Raw genomic sequence first — 19,742 nt, forward strand, 5'->3', positions numbered from 1 at the left:
TCAAAAGACTGACAAGGACTGTATTAAATGAAAATGAACTTCAGTGAGATTTGGGTGTATTCTGGTAAGATCTGGCTCACAGAAACAGAGTTAGAGAAGTGACTTTCCTTTAGCTGGAAGGTTGAAGATCTACATGAAGATTTGTGCACAAAACTCAAGTAGAGGAATGATTCAACAGTATGTCTTCTTAAAAGATAAAATGTGAGGATTTTCGCTCACAACTCGTGGTGTATAAATGGGAGTGACTTTACTGGAAGGCATTTGGCAATATGGATCAAAGTTCTTTGATGTACTGATCCCATAATTTCATGTTTAAGCATATTTCCTAAGACAGTATTCAAAAGTAAGGCCAAATATTTTTTATGCTAGCAAACAACATGGAAACAACCCAGATGCCCAATAGTAGGGGATCACCTACATAAACTGTGATATAATCTGTCTGGATAATCACTATCCATGGTTTCTAAAATCACATTGTAGATGAATATTTTTTAAATGTAGAAACATTTATTAGAAAATCATCAAAAATGTCATGCATGGAATGATTCCAACTTTTATAATAAACATAGTGTGTGGATAAACAATTAGAAAGATATACGCCAAAATTTTTGTAGTGGCCTTGTGGACATTTAAAAATAATTCCTAAAATACATTATCTGTAGTACACATAAATAGAAAAAAAGAATAATCTTTTTTTTTCAAATACCAACATGTAAGAGAAAGTTTCTAACAGACAGGCTATTTAAGAGTTATTTGGTTAATTAGAATTTAGAACAAACTGTGTTCGTTTATATTTTCAGCCCTCAAATAATTGACCTTGCATGTTATTTTGCAAAGGGTACAAAGTGGTTGGTTAGTTGAAATGTAGGAAGATATACCTCAACATCAGCCTTTTGATACAATTTCCTTTCACCGCTTTGGTCAAGAGGAGGGGCACTAATTTTTTTAGCCTGCATACCATTCAGAGACAATTCACTCCTGCCTCCCATCTTACAGCTCACGATGCACACGAGGGATCCGGGATTGGAAAGGCCAACTTCTTCCACCTCATTTCTGGATCAGCTCTCTCCACCTCCATCACCGCATTGCATAGACACAGGTAACTTTGCTTTTGTTTCCCTCAGATCTTTGTTAGCTGAATTTCCTATTAGTCCCACTTCTAAAGAAAAGATTCTCAGGAGAAAAGATGCTAGGACTATGGCATTTTATTACAAATGGCTTGGCATGAATATGGGATTGCTAGGCAAGAATTTTCTATTGATCTCATCAGCACTGCATGAACTCTAAATGATGTGAAAACTAGTGCAGCCTTCACAGAAAGCTGTTTTCTTTTTCTCAATATGCTGCATTTTTTGCTGTCATGTTGAATTATTTACCTGTTATCCATCTTAAAGGACTGTATAGATGAAAACACTCCTTTTCCTGAGGGAAGTAGGCAAAATGTGAAGAGGTTTAGAAGCTGTTATAAATGAATTAAAAAATTTAAAAAGAGTATAGTTACATGTACCATTTGTTTTCCATGTTTTCTGTTTCTTAGATATTGTCTCTTCACACTGATTAATATAAGAACCAAGGTAAATTTTAGAGATTTGCTATTTAATAATTCCCTTTTATACCAATTTTAATATGGATCAAATCCTTTATGGATATTAACTAATGACTGCCTATATGACAAATTTTATTTTCACCGAGGCTTCTGTGATAACATCATACACTGGAAAATTATTTCTAAAATTCAAATATACATGGAATCATTTGGCATTATAAATACAAGAGTCTTGGCTCCAACTAAGAGTTTTTAATTGTTGATTTTTAATTAATTTATTTTTTATTTGAGAGAGAGAGAACACATGCATGCAGTGGAGTGGGGCAGAGAGAGAGAGAGAAAGAAAGAGAGAGAATCTTAAGTAGGCTTGACGCTCAGCACAGAGCTCAGCACACAAAGTTCCATCCCACAATCCTGGGATCATGACCTGAGTAAAAATCAAGAGTCAAATGCTCAACCACCGGGCCACCCAGGCACCCCTAAGAGATTTTTATTCCGCACATCTTGCATGGGGCACTGGAATCGGATTGTTGACCAGTCTGCAATGTTAACCCTTAATAATTCTTTTGCAGATGGTTTATGGGATATACTTTGGGAAACACTTTGTTAGAGTCATGTTATAACTGAAAATAATGCAAAAACTTTTGAATATTTATATATAGATATGCACATGTATAATAAGCCTTTTTATGTCAAGATACTTATACTTTTTCAGAATTTCAAAAACAGAGTTTTTGTTTTTTAAATTGATCGTTTTAAAACAGTGTCAGTAATCTATAATGGTGCCTCACATTTGCCCGATATTTGTATATGTGTGATGAACACTGTGAGTTAAATTGGCTGGGCAAATAGGACTCAGACTATTCAAATATTGGTAGATTTAAAAAATGTTCTGTATTTCTAATAATCATGGCAGTAATCACTAGAAGTATAAATGAATTTAACAGAAATATTGAAAGGTTTTCTATTTCCTATATAAATCAGGCTCAGTACCCATGCTTTGCTCACTTGTAGGAGTTAACCAAACACCCCCTTATACATACAGATACCCACACACCTCTAGGCATGCTCCTGGTATGTTTCTATAGACTGAAATTGTAATCTTTCGTTTGAAAGAAATCACATGTTGCAAGCTTTTAATGCAAAACGTATTTCCCTTCTTACTGTAGAGATGAGCAATCAGAAAGTGATTTATTCCACCCTGAGATTTCTTCAGTCTCCTTCAGAGTCACAAAGTAGAATAAGGCCAGGTGGGACTCAAAGTCCTGGGAAAACTGATGACAAAGGTATGTGTCTTAAGCGTCTCTTACAGATTGCCAAACTTGGACGTTTGAAAAAAAAGTTCTTGTCTGTCCTTCAAGTTCTCAAATGGCGATAAGAAACCATAATGGCACAGGTGGCAGAGCGGCAGAGCGAGCAAGTCTTTTTTTTTTTTTTTTAAGTTTGTGAGAATGGAGAAATTGATGAATTCTTTTAAATTTGTAAATTCAATAAAATGTTTTTATTTGAACTTGATCAAGAGGAATTTTTGAGGCCATGAAAAGTGAAGGACAGAGTAGAGTCTCAAGAAAACACTGCATTTCCTAGAGAAATAAAGGTCTTAGAGGCTGCTTGAAAAGTGAAAATGTTTGTTAGAAACAATGTTTTTATTCAGACAGAAGGCGTTTTACATGTCTTAAGTATTTACCAAACCTTCATGGCAATGAAGAAACTGAAGGAGCTTTCAATTTTTTTTCTGTTCTCTTTTCTCTTCTCTCTACCTTCAAATATTGTCACAAGCTCTAAATGAGAATAACTTTTACTGTGTTAATTTATCAAATCAAATCAAAGGAAATTTTATTTCTAGAAACCCTTTTAAGGATGGACCCCAATCACATTTCCACTATTGGCTACCAATTCCTCCAGAATATTGACTGCTTTTTCTTTCCTCTTTGTGATTACATGTGATCACAGGAAGCAGTTTACAATGTCCATGTGGATTCTTATAAATGTGTATTACATCTATTGCCATCTGTGGTTCTTTTTAAAAACCTGGTTAGATTTTTTAAATTGAAAGATAGTTGACATGCAATGTACTAGTTTCAGGTGCACTGCATAGAGATTAGACAGCTTTCTATTTAGTACTTAGGAAGTACTTTTAAAATCCTATAGGACTGTTCTTATGTGTAGGATTTCTACAGTGGGTGTTTCTCAGTCAGAAATATAAGACTTTATTATTTTTATTTTTTATAAAAGGGGAGCGGGGCAGAGGGAGAAAGAGAGAGAATCTCGGGTAAGCTCCGTGCTGAGTCTGATGTGGGGCTTGATACCATGAGCCTGGGAACGTGACCTGAGCGGAAATCAAGAGTTAGACCCTCAACCGACTGAGCCACCCAGCCATCCCAGAAATTTGAGACTTTAAAACTGTAATTACTAGGTTACAAATTTAAATCAATTTGTACAATATATTTTTGTAAGAATTTTAGGGAAGATTATCTCTTTGTTTGAAATGGCTAAGGTTCGTGGTGGGCCATGCTCTCTGCCTTTGATGATTATCTTTCTTCTTTATTTAAAGAGTTTTCAGTGCCCTGGTGTCTCATTGCAGTGATTCTTGGGATCCTCTGTTTACTACTATTGGTGATAGTCACAGTGCTGGGGACAAAGAGTGAGTAATCCTTCAAGCCTGAGTAATAGCAGGGACCACTAATTGTGCAAATATTAATTGTGCTCCGTTAATTGTTCCCTGACTCCCATCAGGGAATGTCCCAGGTGCCACTTTCCCCAGACATGTCACAGTGGTATTTTCATTTTACTTATTCCAGTGACTCTACAATTCAGTGAATTGTCTCAGTTTGTGTAATACATGATAACATTCCTTTATATACAGGACTTAGTCATATTCTACTTCTGAGTTCAAATCATTGTGATTCTTTTTTTTAAATTTTTAAATGTTTATTGATTTTTGAGATAGAGAGAGAGAGCGAGCACGAGTGGGTGAGGGGCAGAGAGAAAGAGGGAGACACAGAACTCAGAGCTGTCAGCACAGAGCCCAATGCAGGGCTTGAACCAACGAACCATGAGATCATGACCTGAGCTGAAGTCAGAGCTTAACTGACTGAGCCACCCAGGTGCCCCAGATCATTGTGATTCTTAAACATTCTTCAAGAAACAGCTGTTCAAAAGAAATTATGACTTTCTCGTGATGTTTTCTAAGTATTGAATGAGGATATAGTTTAGTAGAAAGATTGATTCTGTACATAGACATTAGATGATCTTGAATTCAACTTTTTAAATAATTTTTTAAAAGTTTATTTATTTATTTTGAGAGAGACAAAGACAGCATGAGTGGGAGAGGGGCAGAGATAGAGAGAAAGAGAGAGAGAGAGAGAGAGAGAGAGGGAGAGAGAGGAGAGAGAATCCTAAGCAGGCTCCATGCTGCCAATGAAGAGCCCCACATAGGTCTTAAATCCAGGAAACTGCAAGGTCATGACCTGAGTGGAAATGAAGAGGTGGATGCTTGACTGATTGAGCCACCCAGGTGCCCCTTGAATTCAACTTTTATCTTTTATTTGAATTTCTTGACATTTTTCAAGAAAATCACTAATATATTACACTCAGATAAATGTACATATTTAAATCTGTCTCTCTTTTCTTCTGTGGATAATCTACCTCCTCCAATAACAGTGATATTTCCTCATGTCTCTAAGTGCAGATTTTCATATTCACAAGACGTGTTGCTAAAAGTTGATTGACTGGTTTTTACTTTGGTACCTATTTATAAATGATGTGCTAACTTTTAAAAGAAACTAAACTGAATTATAAGGTATTACCATCATAATTTTATTATTTATTCTATACTCCATTTCCTAGTATAGTGTAAAATTTGATGTTTCCATTTCTATGGTTAGTTTATTGAGATGTTACTTTCTAAATGTCAACTTACTCATTTAAAGTAATGAAATGGGCTGTTTGTCAAAGTGAGACTTTTCTTTTGTCTTAAATTTTAACAGTTAGGCATTCTGAGTACTTTTGTATTATATCCATGCTTTTAATTTAGTTTTTCAGTATATTCAAGAAAACAATCAGCAGAGGGAAAAGATAGGAAACTTGAGTCAAGAGTTCCAAACTGTGCAAAATGACAGCTGCCTCAAGAAGCAACATTTGACAAATAAGACTTTAGAATATAACAGTCTTGGAAATGAAAGGCTTCTGATGAAAATGAAACAGAATTTTAAGGAAATATGTTCCAGAATAATTGAAGGTATGAAGGAATCTTGAAGATTGTATGATTTGTCTTTATTTGATTTGTCTTCTCCTTCCAGAAGCTTTAAGGCTAAATAGGCAGTCTTGTGATATATGCTAGTGATGTAGGTCTACTAGACAACTTTTTATTTCTCCCTCTGAGATGTAATATGCGTTTTTGGGTTTGTTTCTGTCAAATATGAGACCGAGACCCCAGGAGCCATGTATAGATTCACAGGGCTCTATATTTCCCTCAAACTCAGTGGCAATCCCTGCCTTTCTACTGCTCCCAGAAGGTGAAATACTGTGTCAGCTTCCCTAAAATATTGGACCGTTTTGGACCTGTGGGCAAATTAGGTACTCCACTTTGTTGCTGATTAGAAATATGGAGACTGTTGGTAAAAATATACTTTAGCTAAAATGGGTACAAGGCCTTTTCTTTGGATGGTCTTGTAAAGATGATTGTGTGCATGTGTTTCCATTCCACCTTGACTTTAGATACTTGGTCTGTAAGCTCTCTGCAGGGCTCTGCCCTTGGTGCTTTTGCCTAAGTATTGATGTTTGTGCAGCTCAGTGTGTGATAATACCATTAAAAACATCCAAGAGATAAGAATATTAAGTCTCATATAATAAACTATTATCATGCATAATGGTGAAATGAATTGACCTGGTTAATCACCAATTATTTATATTTGGTTAGGATTTGGAGTTTACAAAGGTTTTGCATATATTTTTTTGTCCCTTTGGTTTTTAAATTTTTTTATACTTTATTTGCTAATTTACATTCAAGTTAGTTAGCATATAGGAGTAGATTCCTTAAGGCCCCTTACCCATTTAGCCCATCCCCCCACCCCCAACTCCTCCAGAAACCCTCTGTTTTCTATATTTATATTTAAAAGTCTCTTATATTTTGTCCCCCTCCCTGTTTTTATATTCTTTTTGTTTCCTTTCCCTTATGTTCATCTGTTTTGTATCTTAAAGTCCTCATATGAGTGAAGTCAAAAGACATTTTTTTCCTCTGGCTAATTTTATTTAGCATAATACCATCTAGTTCTATCTACAAAGTTGCAAATGGCAAGATTTCATTCTTTTTGATTGCTGAGTAATACTTCATTTTATGTATGTGTATATATATATATATATATATATATATATATATATATGTATACACACCACATCTTCTTCTTTCTTTAAAAATGTTTATTTTTATTTGAGAGAGAGAGAGAGAGTGAGCATGGGGGAAGGGCAAAGAGAGAGAGGGAAACACAGAATCTGAAGCAGGCTCCAGGCTCTGAGCTATTAGCACAGAGTCCATCGTGGGGCTCAAACTCACAAATTATGAGATCATGATCATGGCCTGAGCCAAAGTTGATGCTTAACCAACTGAGCCACCCAGGTGCCCTATTATATATATACCACATCTTCTTTATCCACTTATCTGTCAATGGACATTTGGGCCTTTTCCATCCTTTGGCTATTGATGATAGTGCTGCTATAAACATTGGGTGCATGTGCCCCCTCAAAATATCACACCTGTACCCCTTGGATAAACACTTAGTTGGGCAATTGCTGGGTCATAGGATAGTTCTATTTTTAATGTTTTGAGGAACCTCCAGACTGTTTTCCAGAGTGGCTGAACCAGTTTGCATTCCCACCAGCACTGTAGAAGAGATCCTCATTTTCCGCCTCCTTGCCAACATCTGTTGTTGCCTGAGTTGTGAATGTTAGCCATTCTGACAAGTGTGAGGGGATATCCCATTATGGTTTTGATTTGTATTTCCCTGATGATGAGTGACATTGAGCATTTTTTCATGTGTCAGTTGGCCTTATGGATGTCTTCTTTGGAGAAGTGTCTATTTATGTCTTTTTCCCATTTCTTAACTGGATTATTTGTTTTGTGAGTGTTGAGTTTGATAAGTTCTTTATAGATTTTGGATACTAACCCTTTATCTGATATGTCATTTGCAAATATCTTCTCCCATTCCATTGATTGCCTTTTAGTTTTGGTGATTGTTTCCTTTGCTGTGCAGAAGGTTTTTATTTTGATGAGGTCCCAGTAGTTCATTTTTGCTTTTTGTTTCCCTTGCCTCCAAAAATGTGTTGAGTAAGAAGTTGCTGTAGCTGAGGTCAAAGAGGTTCTTGGCTGCTCTCTCCTGTAGGATTTTGATGGCTTCTTGTGTTCCATTTAGGTCTTTTATCCATTTTGAGTTTATTTTTGTATATTATCTCAGAAAGTGGTCCAGGTTCGTTTTTCTGCATATTCTGTCCAGTTTTTCTCCATCACCATTTGCTGAAAAGATTGCCTTTTACCATTGGATACTTTTTCCTGCTTTGTCAAAGATAAGTTGGCCATACATTTGTGGGGCCAATTCTGGGTTCTCTGTTCTGTTCTATTGAACTATGTGTCTGTTTTTGTGCCAGTACCATACCGTCTTGATGATTACAGCTTTGTAATACAGCTTGAAGTTTGGGATTGTGATGTCTCCAGCTTTAGTTTTCTTTTTCAAGATTGCTTTGGCTATTCAGGGACTTTTCTGATTCCATACAAATTTTAGGATTGTTTTTTCTAGCTCTGTGAAGAATGCTGGTGTTATTTTCATAGAGGTTGCAAAGATTTTGCATATTTAATATCATTTCAATATGGTAGTTTGTAGGAATTTATCTACTCTGTTATTAAAGAATCAATAATATTTCAAAAATTTGGTACATTATAAAGTATATGAGGAAAAGAAAAAAAATCCAAACAATAACATTTCTTTTATTTAGAAAGTATTCCAGAATATTAAAAAAATACTTTTATTGTTTTAAAACCAGTTTTATTGAGGTATTATTAATACACAAAATTTGCACATATTTAGTGTATATAATTTGACAAGTTTGAACATGTGTATATATCTGTAAAATCATCCATATTCAGGGAAATAGACATGTCTATTACCGCCAAAACTTTTCTCATGTTCCTCTTTCTGGGAGTGGGTAAGAACACTTAACACAAGGGTACCTTTTTAACACGTTTTTTAGGGCACACTTCAGTAATGTTAACCAAAGGCACTATGTTGTACAGCTGCAGATCTTTAGAACTTAATCATCTTGCATAACTGAAACCCATTGAACAAAAGCTCCTTATTTCCCCCTCTTCTAGCCACTAGCAACCACATTCCACTTTCTATTTCTCTGAATTTGACTTTTTTTTGTATCTTATATAAATGGAAGCATAAAGTATTTATTTTTCTGTGATTGGCCTATTTCACTTAGCATAATATTCTCTAGGTTAATCCGTGCCATTGCCTCTTCAGGAATTCCTTTTCTTAAAGGCTGAATAGTATTTTATTGAATGTATATATCACCTTTTCTTTATTCATCCATCAAGGGACACTTGGGGTTGTTTTCATATCTTGGTTATTGTGAATAGTGCCGAAATGAATATGAGAGCTATCTCTTTACATTCCAGAGTCTTGATTGTGGGGGACCAGCCCACACACCACTATCTAAGGGTCCCTGAGTAGGGGGTTGGTGTTGGCGAAGTATCTGTAAGAAAGAACACAGGCAAAGTGAATGGTGGCAAGATTACACTTTACTGTGATGCTTAGGATCTTTATATACTATAGGTGATTACATCATTCTTCTAATGATTACATTGTTTGTAACTTCTTAAGACTCAGGGTAAGAATCACACGTGTCAAAAAAATTATTATTTTCATGGAAGAGAGAACATAAAATTAAAAACAGGAATGAGGTACAATACAGAAGATCAAAAACGTAATTCATCACTCAAAATACACCAGTGGGGGTCTGTTTCATGTATATAGTATAATATTAATCGAAGCTTAAGAAAAGGCTATCCTTTCATAAAGGTGAACATGATTTACGGGTAAAGTGCCCCTGACCAGGAAGGGAGTTTCAATCTGAAAATTTGCCCACTCACCGAAACTATAATTAATAGGTCAGAGAAAACTAACTCCAGTCTCTAATCCATCTTGATCAAGAGGTCATGCGCACATTCTTTAAAACAAAGGAAAGCAGGACCCAATAAGCCATATGACACTGTACGCTCAGTCTCCCAGGAGAGCGGCTCAATCCTGGTCCTCAACTGAGAGACCCTACTGCACCAGGGGCGCACCCTCCAGCTATGCTAGGGACATGTGCGTTCCTCCTGGTGGTTCACAGCGGGATCTCAACAGGCCGTTTGGCTGAATGGGCCCCTACACCTGATGAAACTAATATTATCATTATTGAGACCTATTAAGGTTTTACTGAGTTGTGGAGGGCTGATAAAGATATTGCTCTGCTTAACAGAATACCAGGTAATATTTCACCTTATATATTGCAGGCAAACTCTATGAAAACCACTGGTTGTGTTATGGAATAAGTTGTTACTATTTTATTCTTGAAACTAAAAACTGGAACGGATGTAAACAGACTTGCCAAAGTTATAATTCATCTCTTCTGAAGATAAATGATCAAGATGAACTGGTAACATGAGCTGTTACATTCACTTTTATTTTCTTGCACGATGTCTCTAACCCTCCAACCCAAGACAATGAGGATGGGGAAATCCAGAAAGAGGGATCTGGGTTGTGTCTGTTGAGTGAGCAAAAATTGTGTACTTAAGAAAGTGAAGCGTTCTGGAAAACCCTGCCTACGGTTGCGCATTTATGATGTTGCTACTTACTAAGCATTACACATACATTATCTATTCATGATGACCATTAAGATTTCCGGAAAGGAAACCCCCTTGAAGATTCAGTTTAAGCCTTTGCCTTCGCTTCCTTTTCTAAGGCATGTGCAGAACAGCTCACTGAAAAGCATGGCTCTCCTTCAATGGAGTTCTTAACCCTTTGGTATTTGCAGCCTGGAAACAGTGGTTATTCATCTTTAAAAGTGACACCTAAGGGCCTTGAGGCAATCTAATCCAGTAGGTGTTATTAGGAACCCAGGAGCCAGACTGCCTTGGCATCAGGCAAATCCAGTTCTGTCACTTTCTAGCTGAGTGACCTTGGGTGAATTGCTTAGCCTCTGGGTCTCAGTTTTTCCATCTGCAGAATGGGGGATAATAATGAGTAACATAAAAGGGATAACCATTTTACAAATTAGGCTCACAGCAATTTTCATTGCATCTGTAAATTACATTTATTTGATCAATATTCTAATATATTGTATCAAGATGCATATTTTTTGAAAAAGAATTGTAGAAAGAGAAAATAAAGTGACGATATCAAAATTATCTTTCAAGTTTATTACTGATTAAAACTGTCCACATACACAGAATATTTTTTACTGAGAAATGTTTTCAAGATCAGTCTGAAACCTCTACTTTTCACTTAGTAAAACAACACAAAATTTGTATGCAAATCTAATAGATGTTTTAAATCACAATATAAAAGAATTTAGGATATCAAGTCATAAAATAATTTTCATTTGTTGCAGTAAAGCCCACTTAAATTTAAACCTATATTTTAAAATACATACACCCATTTAATCAGACATTGTATAATACGTCACTTTGATGTATTACATTTTTTTGACATAGCAAATATTTCCAAATACTGCCCCTTTTCCCTTCACCCCTTCTAACTACTAAATTATAGCAAGCCTCTCCCAGCTCTGACGCACAACTTCCTATTATACTTCTTATTTTAATAAATTTGTTTTGAAGATTCCTTTCTTCATCTAAGAATATGGAATGATCACTTTCAACATCCTTAAGTATTTTTCTGGAACATGATTTTGAGTAGTTTCATAGTGTCATAAATTGTTTAACAAGTCTACTGTTAAATATTTGGATTTATCATTTTTTTCATGTTTTAAATAATCCATGAGACTTGTAGCCATTTTTGGTTTTGATTTTATTAAAAAAATTTTTTTGAAGGGGTTCTCCAGTAAAAAAATTTTTTTAAATTTATTTATTTATTTTGAGAGGCAAGGAGACAGAGCGAGTGGGAAAGGGGCAGAGAGGGAGAGAGAGAATCCCAAGTAGGCTCAGAGCCTGATGCGGGGCTTGAACTCACAAAACCACAAGATCATGACCACAAGTTGAAACCAAAAGATGCTTAACCGAATGAGTCACCAGGTGTCCCAGGAGTTCCCCATTTAATTTTAATTTTTTTCATTTTCATTTTTTTAATTCTTGTTTTTATATTTACTTGTTTGTTTATTTTTGAGAGAGAACGGGCATGAGCAGGGGAGGAGCAGTGAGAGAGGGAGAGAGAATCTTAAGCAGTTGGGCATGGAGCCCAACGTGGGGCTCAATCTTATGACAGTGAGATCATGACCTGAGCCAGAATCAAGAGTTGGATGCTTAGCAGACTGAACCACCCAGGAACCCCATGGCAGCCATTTTTAATATTCAGTAAATAATCTATAAGTAAAAAAAGTTACTTTGGAAAATAAAAGCACAGGGATGAAGGGGAGAGGAAGTCTTCTAGGAAGTAGAGATGAAGGATGGTGTGGGACATAGCAGAGTACTGGCTGTAGAAATAGCTGGGACCTGGGGCGCCTGGGTGGCTCAGTCAGTTAAGCCTCAGACTTCGGCTCAGGTCATGATCTCACATTCGTGGGTTCCGGCCCTGTGTCCGGCTCTGTGCTGACAGCTCAGAGCCTGGCGCCTCCTTCCCATTCTGTGTATCCCTCTCTCTCTGCCCCTACGTGTTCCTGCTCTGTCTCTTTCTGTCTCAGAAATAAACAAAACATTAAAAAAAGTAAAAAAAAAAATAGCTGGGACCTTTACCTGTTTTTTTCATTTATCTAACAGATGGGAGCTAGTCACATGTTTTGTTTCCTTTACAGACCTTCATTCAAGCCCAAATTAATAAGAATAATTACTGGATTGGATTATCATATAATGAAAGTGAAAGAAAATGGAAATGGACTGACAGTGACCCACTTCCAGGGAAGTAAGTCTCTGGAATGAATGCATTCAAACTCCAGCATTGGTGTTGGAGTCAGGATGACTATCTAAAAAGAATCTTCTCTTGTTTCCCACAGTTTTCCCACAGAGGTCATTGGTAAGAACAAGTGGAATGATTAAGAAAAAGTTTTAGGAAGTAAAATTAAAAAGAAAGGGAAACATCATACCTATTATTAACAGAATTATGATGCTAACTAAGCACATTCTCAGAAGTATGTGTTTCAATGTACACAAAATAAACCAAAATCATAAAGTGAGTCATTCTGACTGAGCTATAGTGATCCCTCCCACAATGACAAATGAAGATACCCCAGATTCATCTGAAACTCCTTTGTAGATGGTCCCTGAATCACAATGGTTTGATTTATAATTTTTCTACTTTACAATGACATGAAAGCAATATGCAGTGGAAATTGTACTTTCAGTATTTCATATGATCTTTTTCTGGGCTGGTGACATGCAGTGTGGTCTCTTGTGATGCTGGCCGGTGGCAGCTGCAACTTCCAGTCAGCCACGTGATCACAAGATCACCATCCCGGACACTTAGAACCATTCAGGTTTTTACTTTCACTGTAGTGTTTGATAAATCACAGGAGATAAGTATAAAATAGGATTTGTGTTAGATGGTTTTGCCCACCTAAAGGCTAACATCAGTGTTCTGATCATATTTAAGGTATGTTAGGCTGACCTAGTAGGTTAGATGTATTAAATGTATTTTTGACTTAGGATATTTTCCGTATGTTTGAAATATCACATCATATGATCTGTATATTATTAGTTATATTATTTATAATCATAAATGTATACAAGTATACACAAACACACATGAATACATATACCTTCACTATGGTTTTATTTTGAATTTGTTTGTTTATGTAAGTAAGTAAGTAAGTAAGTAAGTAAGTGATGTCTACACCCAATATGGGGCTCAACCTCATGATCCTGATATGAGTCGCATGCTCTTCCAACTGAGCCAGCTAGGCACCCTTAAAGTTTTATTTTGAAATGCACTATTTTGTAAACTCTTGGGTTTCTATTTAGTTATAATCTTTTTAAATTTGTTCAATGACTTTTAAAAAATCTTAACTCATATTTTTTATTTCTGAGGATTCTAAGTTTTCAAATCTTGCTAGTTACTCATTATTTTCAAGCCATCATTTATTTCTTGAAAGATATCAAACATATTTATTTATATTTGGTATCTGATCATTCTAATATTTGCAGTCTTGTGGGTCTGCTCTATTGTTTCTGCTTGCTTTTGTTCATGGTGTCATTTTCTTTGTAGTGTTTATTGATTTTTGTTTTTCTTTGTGAACTGCTGTGGAAATTATTTGGGGACCAAGCTGAAGGTTGCATTTTCAAAAGATAATTTGCTGTTTTGGGATACCTTGGGGTGCTATGTATCTGGGCCACTTTTATTTATTTATTTATTTTCTTTTTTTTAAGGTAACAAGTTTCTGATTTATTTCAAATGTATACACATACTCAAGACTTCTCTGGTTTTATTCTCCTCTTATCCTACTATCTGGGCCACTTTTAATTCTAAGTTTAGGTCTTACAAGTAATTTGGGGCTTACAAGTGTAATTTGGGGCTGAAAGTTTACAAGAGATGTGATGTAGGAAATTACTTTGATATACACATAGTGAGTACACTTCTAGGCAAAGACCTTAGAAGGTTAGGCCAGAAAAGCTCATGGACCAAATTAAGATGCCTAACTTGTACAGTTAATTGAATCAATAAAAACATAGTACCATGCAAGGGGAAAGAAATGGGATAGCTTTTCACGTTGGGATGGGGTGGGATCAATTGTCAAACTCAGAATGGGGTGCAAGTGGGTGAAAGGATCATTTGAATCCTGGTTAATGGAATCTTCATATGACCTGATTTCTTCTGCATACCCCTTTCCTGATAATGGTGTGGTTTCTAGGGCATCCTTTGAGTTTTGACGTCCACCAAACAGAAGGCTCTATGGCCAGTATACACATTTTCTCTATTGGAGAGAGGCAGGAACATGCAAGTCCAGTCACTATTGCAGCATTTCAGTGAACCTGATGTGAGGTATGGATTTTATTTGAGTTTCTTAGGTGGAGAGCCAGGAGGCATGTCACCAGTGGGAGGTGGATTTAAGACCTCATGGATGTTGAGTATCTATGTTCATAATGTATATTTTGAGGGAGGCATTTAGGTCTGCTTGGCTCTTTCTTCCTTTCCTATGCTCTACTTACTGTATCGATACCTGAAAGGTTACTGATTTACTCATCCATCTGTATATTTAATACATCTTATGCTTTCAGCCCATGCCTCCCAAGCTACTTAGTTTCATGTATCTTCCTTTTTGTTTCTTTTTTTCTTTTCTGTAAGAGATTTGGATATTCAAATATACAGCAAATACAAATTACATGTGGCTTGGTTAGTAATTTTGGACTCAGGTGGGATTATTCATTTTTTCTGCTGCTTAAGTCCAAGGTTCAAGACATCTTAAGGATAGTTTACATTTGAAGATATATCCTTCAGGGTCTCAACTCTGTGTACCTTGGCTTCCATTTGGAAACTTGAGTGAAGTTCATTATGCAGCCCACTACATCAATTAAGGAAAGAATTGACTCCAGGGCTCACTTATCCTTCTGGGTTTCCATTTCAACCTGAGTATGAACTTGCTTCTTGTAAGCTCACAAATTTATTCAGAAAGGTTTCAATTTTTTTTAACTCAGCATATTTAATTGTTTCAATAGGAAGGTAGTTCTGCCTCCTAATCCACCACTTTGCTGAAATAGAAGTTTTGCTTTAAATATTTTTCAATGTATTGTCATATTTTAGTTAGTAACTATTAGCTATGGGGTAGGAAAGGAAAAGAAACAAAACAAAAAATGTGAATTAAACAACAACCTCATCCCTGACTGTATTCCATTCTACTTTTTCTCCTTAAGGTAAATGTGTGCAAGACCTCTTATTTGTGTCACAGAAGTTTAGTTCTTCTTCTTTTTAATCTTTCACTTTTACTGAAAATTTTACATGAAAAAGCAGGCTTACTCTATCAGGATTCCATAGCAATACTACAAGGTAGTTTTGCCTTCAGAACACAAAATCCCAGTGTAATGTAAAATGAGAGATTATCATGTGATCAGAAGGCTGATATTCTATTTAATAGGCTAAGTCCAAAAGAAAATCTTTTAGTGATGAAGTTGTAACATTTCCATTTTCTAGATCTTTAGGCAACGGACTTAAAAAATTAATATTTATGTTATCGTCAACTTCAGAAGTAAACAGCTGACCATGTATGCTTTCTGTCTACAGACACTATACATTCATGAATTCTTCTGGGAGAGGACAATGTGCATTTTTATCGTCAACAAGAACAACAAATATTGAGTGCTCTCATATGTATGGTTGTGTCTGTGAAAAGACAATTGATAATGTTTTCTCTCCCTGCATTAATAGTTATAAGAAGAAAAGGTGAGATGGAATTTTGTAATTTTTTGTTTGTTCCTGTGATAATTTGTGATTATTAACAAACTAATGTTTTTGATAGCAGGGCTTAGTTTATGGTGGAAACAGAGATGAGTTAGAGAAGGAGGAACATGTTCTTTTTGGACTATGGTTTAAGAAATCAGATACCTGATCTCTTCTTGGGGGAGAGTGCACGATTTTGTCTTTGGAGAGCAATTTTCCCTTTAATGGCCCTGAGAAATTCTCCTTATCTATTTTCCCTGAGCCACCCACAGAACCAATGAGACAACTCTGACAGCCTGGTCTTTTCCTTATTAATAGGATGAATAATTTCAATAGCATCGGCTTTGAAGGAAGGCACAATTAAGATCTAAAACATAATTTTCTAGCCTTTCTTCTCCCATCTACATAATCACCTCTCATTAAAACGTGTTTCCTTTTGTTATAATTTTATACTTCCTGAATAGGTGAAACAACATTATAAAAACTCTCATGGAGCGCCTGGGTGGCTGAGTTGGATAAGTGTCTGACTACAGCTCAGGTTGTGATCTCAGGGTGTGTGAGTTCGAGCCCCGCTTCGGGCTCTGTGCTGACAGCTCAGAGCCTGGAGCCTGCTTCAGATTCTGTCTCCCTCTCTCTGCCCCTTTCCCGCTCACATTCTGTCTCTTTCTCACTCTCAAACATTAAAAATTAAAAAAAAACACCTCTCATATAACCTTTGCACATTTACCATTTGTTAATATTTTGTTCTATCTGTGCTTTACCGTCCTTCTCTCTCTCCCTCTCTACCCCCCTCTTCCTCCCACCTTGCTCATCCGATTTGATAATAAATTGGCGTCATTATGTCCCTTTGCTAAATATTTTATTAGAACTAGTACTTTGTCTTGTATAGGCATAGTAAAATTATCAAAATCAAGAATTTAGCATTGACAGAGTACTGTGATTTCATCTATAACCCACATTCAATTTGTCAACTACCCTGATAATATCATTTATAGGTATTTTTCCTGCACGTTTCAGGGTCATGTGATACATTTAGTTGTGATGTCTCTCATTTCTTTTTTTAAATTTTATTTTAGAGAGTGTGTGAGAGGGACAGCCTGCGGGAGAGAGAGAGAACCTTAAGCAGACTCCATGCTCAGTGCTGAGCCCAACACGAGGCCTGATCTAACGACCCTGGAATCATGATCTGAGCTGAAGTCAAGAGTCGGTTGATCAACTGACTAAGCCCCCCAGGTGCCCCAGTTGTGATGTCTCTTTAATCTCTTTTAATCTGGGAGAATTCCTCAGGGTTTTTTTCTTGACCTTAACATCTTAAAATACAACTTTATTGAGTTATTCTCTTAAAATGCATCCATTTCAAGTGATGGGATCAGTGGGTTTTTAACAAATGTAGACACCTCTTAAACACCATCAGGTCAGGACATAGAACATTTCTACCACCTGCAAAAGTTCCTTCCTTGTCTCTCACTACCCACTTGTTCCCAGACGACCAGTTACACATTCTGTCACTAAGGATTACTTTTCACTGTTATGGAATTTCATAATCATGTACTGTTTTGAAACTGATTTTTTTTCTCAGCATGTTTTTTAATTAATCCATGTTCTTTATTGTATCAGCAGTTCATTCTTTTTTGGTTGAGTCGTATTCCACTGTACCAATGCATCAGAGTTTGTTCACCTATCTATGGACATTTGATGTATTTCCTACTCTTGGTTATTATGAATAAACCTGTCATGAATACTTCTGTATAAGTTTCTGTGTGGACATGTGTTTTAATTTTTTTTAAGTTTATTTATTTATTTTGAGAGAGAGAGGGAGAGAGAGAGAGCAACTGCACGTACTAGTGGGAGACGGGCAGAGAGAGAGAGAGAGAGAGAATCCTAAGCAGGCTCTGTGCTGTCAGTGCAGAGCCCCAGCCAGGGCTCAATCTCATGAACCATGAGGTTATGACCTGATTTGAAATTAGGCGTCGGATGTTCAACCTATTGAGCAACCCAGGTGCCCCTCCTTTTAAGTTTATATATTTATTTTGAGATTATTTTTTTTAAATTATTAAATATCTAGGAGTTTGATTGTTGAGTCCTATGGTAATTTCTAGTTTGTTTTCCAATGTCCTTGCAACGTTTTACTTTCCCAATAGCAACATATGAGAATTTCAGTTGCTGCAGATCATTGCTGGTACCTGATACTATCAGTCTTTTAAAATTTAGCCATTATGGTGGGTGTGTAATGGTATCTTCTTGTATTTTTTAGTTTGCATTTCCCTGAAGACTAATGACATTGAGCATCTTCTCGTGTTTATTGGCCATTTGTATATCTTCTGTTGTGAAGTGTCTGTTTAGTTTTTTGCCCATTGAAGTGTCTGTTCAGTCTTGTTTTAAATTGGAGTTGTAAGTGTTCTTTATATAACTTAGATGCAAATTCTTTGTTAGATATATGTATTGCAAGTACTTTCTCCCAGTTTCTGTCTTCTCTGTTCATTTTCTTTTTTTAATGTTTATTTATTTTTGAGAAAGAGAGAGAGGCAGAATCTGAAGCAGGCTCTGGGCACTGAGCTGTCAGCACAGAGCCTGGTATGGGGCTCGACCCCATGAATCCTGAGATCATGACCTAGGCCAAGGTCAGCTGCTCAACCGACTGAGTCACCTAGGTGCCCCTCTTTTCATTTTCTTAATGGTGTCGTCCCAGAAGCAGAAGTCTTACATTTTTGATGAACCCTCATGTATTATTTTTCCTTTTTTTTTTTTTTGGTGCTTTTTATGCCTTATCTAAGAAATCATTGCCTACATCAAAGTCACAGAGCTTGTGCTCCAATGTTTTCTTCTAGAAGCTTTACAGTTTTAATTCATATAGTCTGTACTCATTTCAAGTTAATTTTTGTGTGTAAGAAAGAGTTGAGGCTTATTATTATTATTGTTGTTTTTATTTTAATTCCCATATAGTGTTATATTAACAATATAGGTATACAATATAGAATGCAACACTTCCGTATAACATCTGTGCTCCTCACAACATGTGAACTCCTTAATTTCCATCACTTATTTAACCTATCCCTGCACCTTCCTCCCCTCTACTAATCAGTTTGTCCTCTATCATTAAGAATCTGTTTTTTGATTTATCTCTCCCTCCCTTATATTTTCCTTTTGCATTTTTGTTTTGTTTCTTAAATTTCACATATGAGTGAAATCACATGGTTCTTGTCTTTTCTGACTTATTTCGCTTAGCCTAATACACTCTAGCTCCATTCAAATCATTGCAAATGGCAAGATTTCTTTTTTTTATGGTTGTAAAAGTAGTATTCCATTATCTATCTATCTATCTATCTATCACCTATTTATCATCTATCTATCATCAATCTATTTATCATCTCACCTCTTATTTATCCATTCGTGAGTCAATGGATGCTTGAGCTGCTTTCATAATTTAGCTATTGTAAATAATCTTGCTATAACATAGAGGTGTGTGTATGTCTTTGAATTAGTGTTCTTGTGTTTTTTGGGTAAATACCCTGTAGTGTGATTGCTGAATCAGAGGGTAGTTCCTTTCTGATGCAACACCATGCTGTTTTCCTGAGTGGCTGCACAAGTTTGCATTCCCACCAACAGTGCAAAGGGGT

General features: G+C 36.1%; 1 protein-coding gene across 1 annotated transcript; it reads left to right on the forward strand.

Moving 5' to 3' along the window:
* Positions 1-933: 933 nt before the first annotated feature.
* On the forward strand, positions 934-16,132 carry LOC115304203 (killer cell lectin-like receptor 2). Its single transcript, XM_029954290.1, has 7 exons — positions 934-1,099; positions 2,716-2,832; positions 4,101-4,190; positions 5,583-5,786; positions 10,098-10,240; positions 12,554-12,660; positions 15,970-16,132. Exons 1-7 carry the CDS (start codon positions 1,003-1,005, stop codon positions 16,130-16,132), a joined length of 921 nt encoding a protein of 306 aa, XP_029810150.1. The 5' UTR covers positions 934-1,002.
* Positions 16,133-19,742: the final 3,610 nt, after the last annotated feature.

Source organism: Suricata suricatta, chromosome 10 (genome assembly GCF_006229205.1).
Source record: "Suricata suricatta isolate VVHF042 chromosome 10, meerkat_22Aug2017_6uvM2_HiC, whole genome shotgun sequence".
Classification (NCBI taxonomy): Eukaryota; Metazoa; Chordata; class Mammalia; order Carnivora; family Herpestidae; genus Suricata; species Suricata suricatta.

Bases quoted from the DNA above. Each gene is read 5' to 3' on its own strand.
- LOC115304203 (XM_029954290.1), top strand. From the start codon at position 1,003: ATGCACACGAGGGATCCGGGATTGGAAAGGCCAACTTCTTCCACCTCA. The intron at 1,100-2,715 runs GTAACTTTGCTT...TTCTTACTGTAG, and splicing joins ACCGCATTGCATAGACACAG to AGATGAGCAATCAGAAAGTG. The intron at 12,661-15,969 runs GTAAGTCTCTGG...TTCTGTCTACAG, and splicing joins AGTGACCCACTTCCAGGGAA to ACACTATACATTCATGAATT.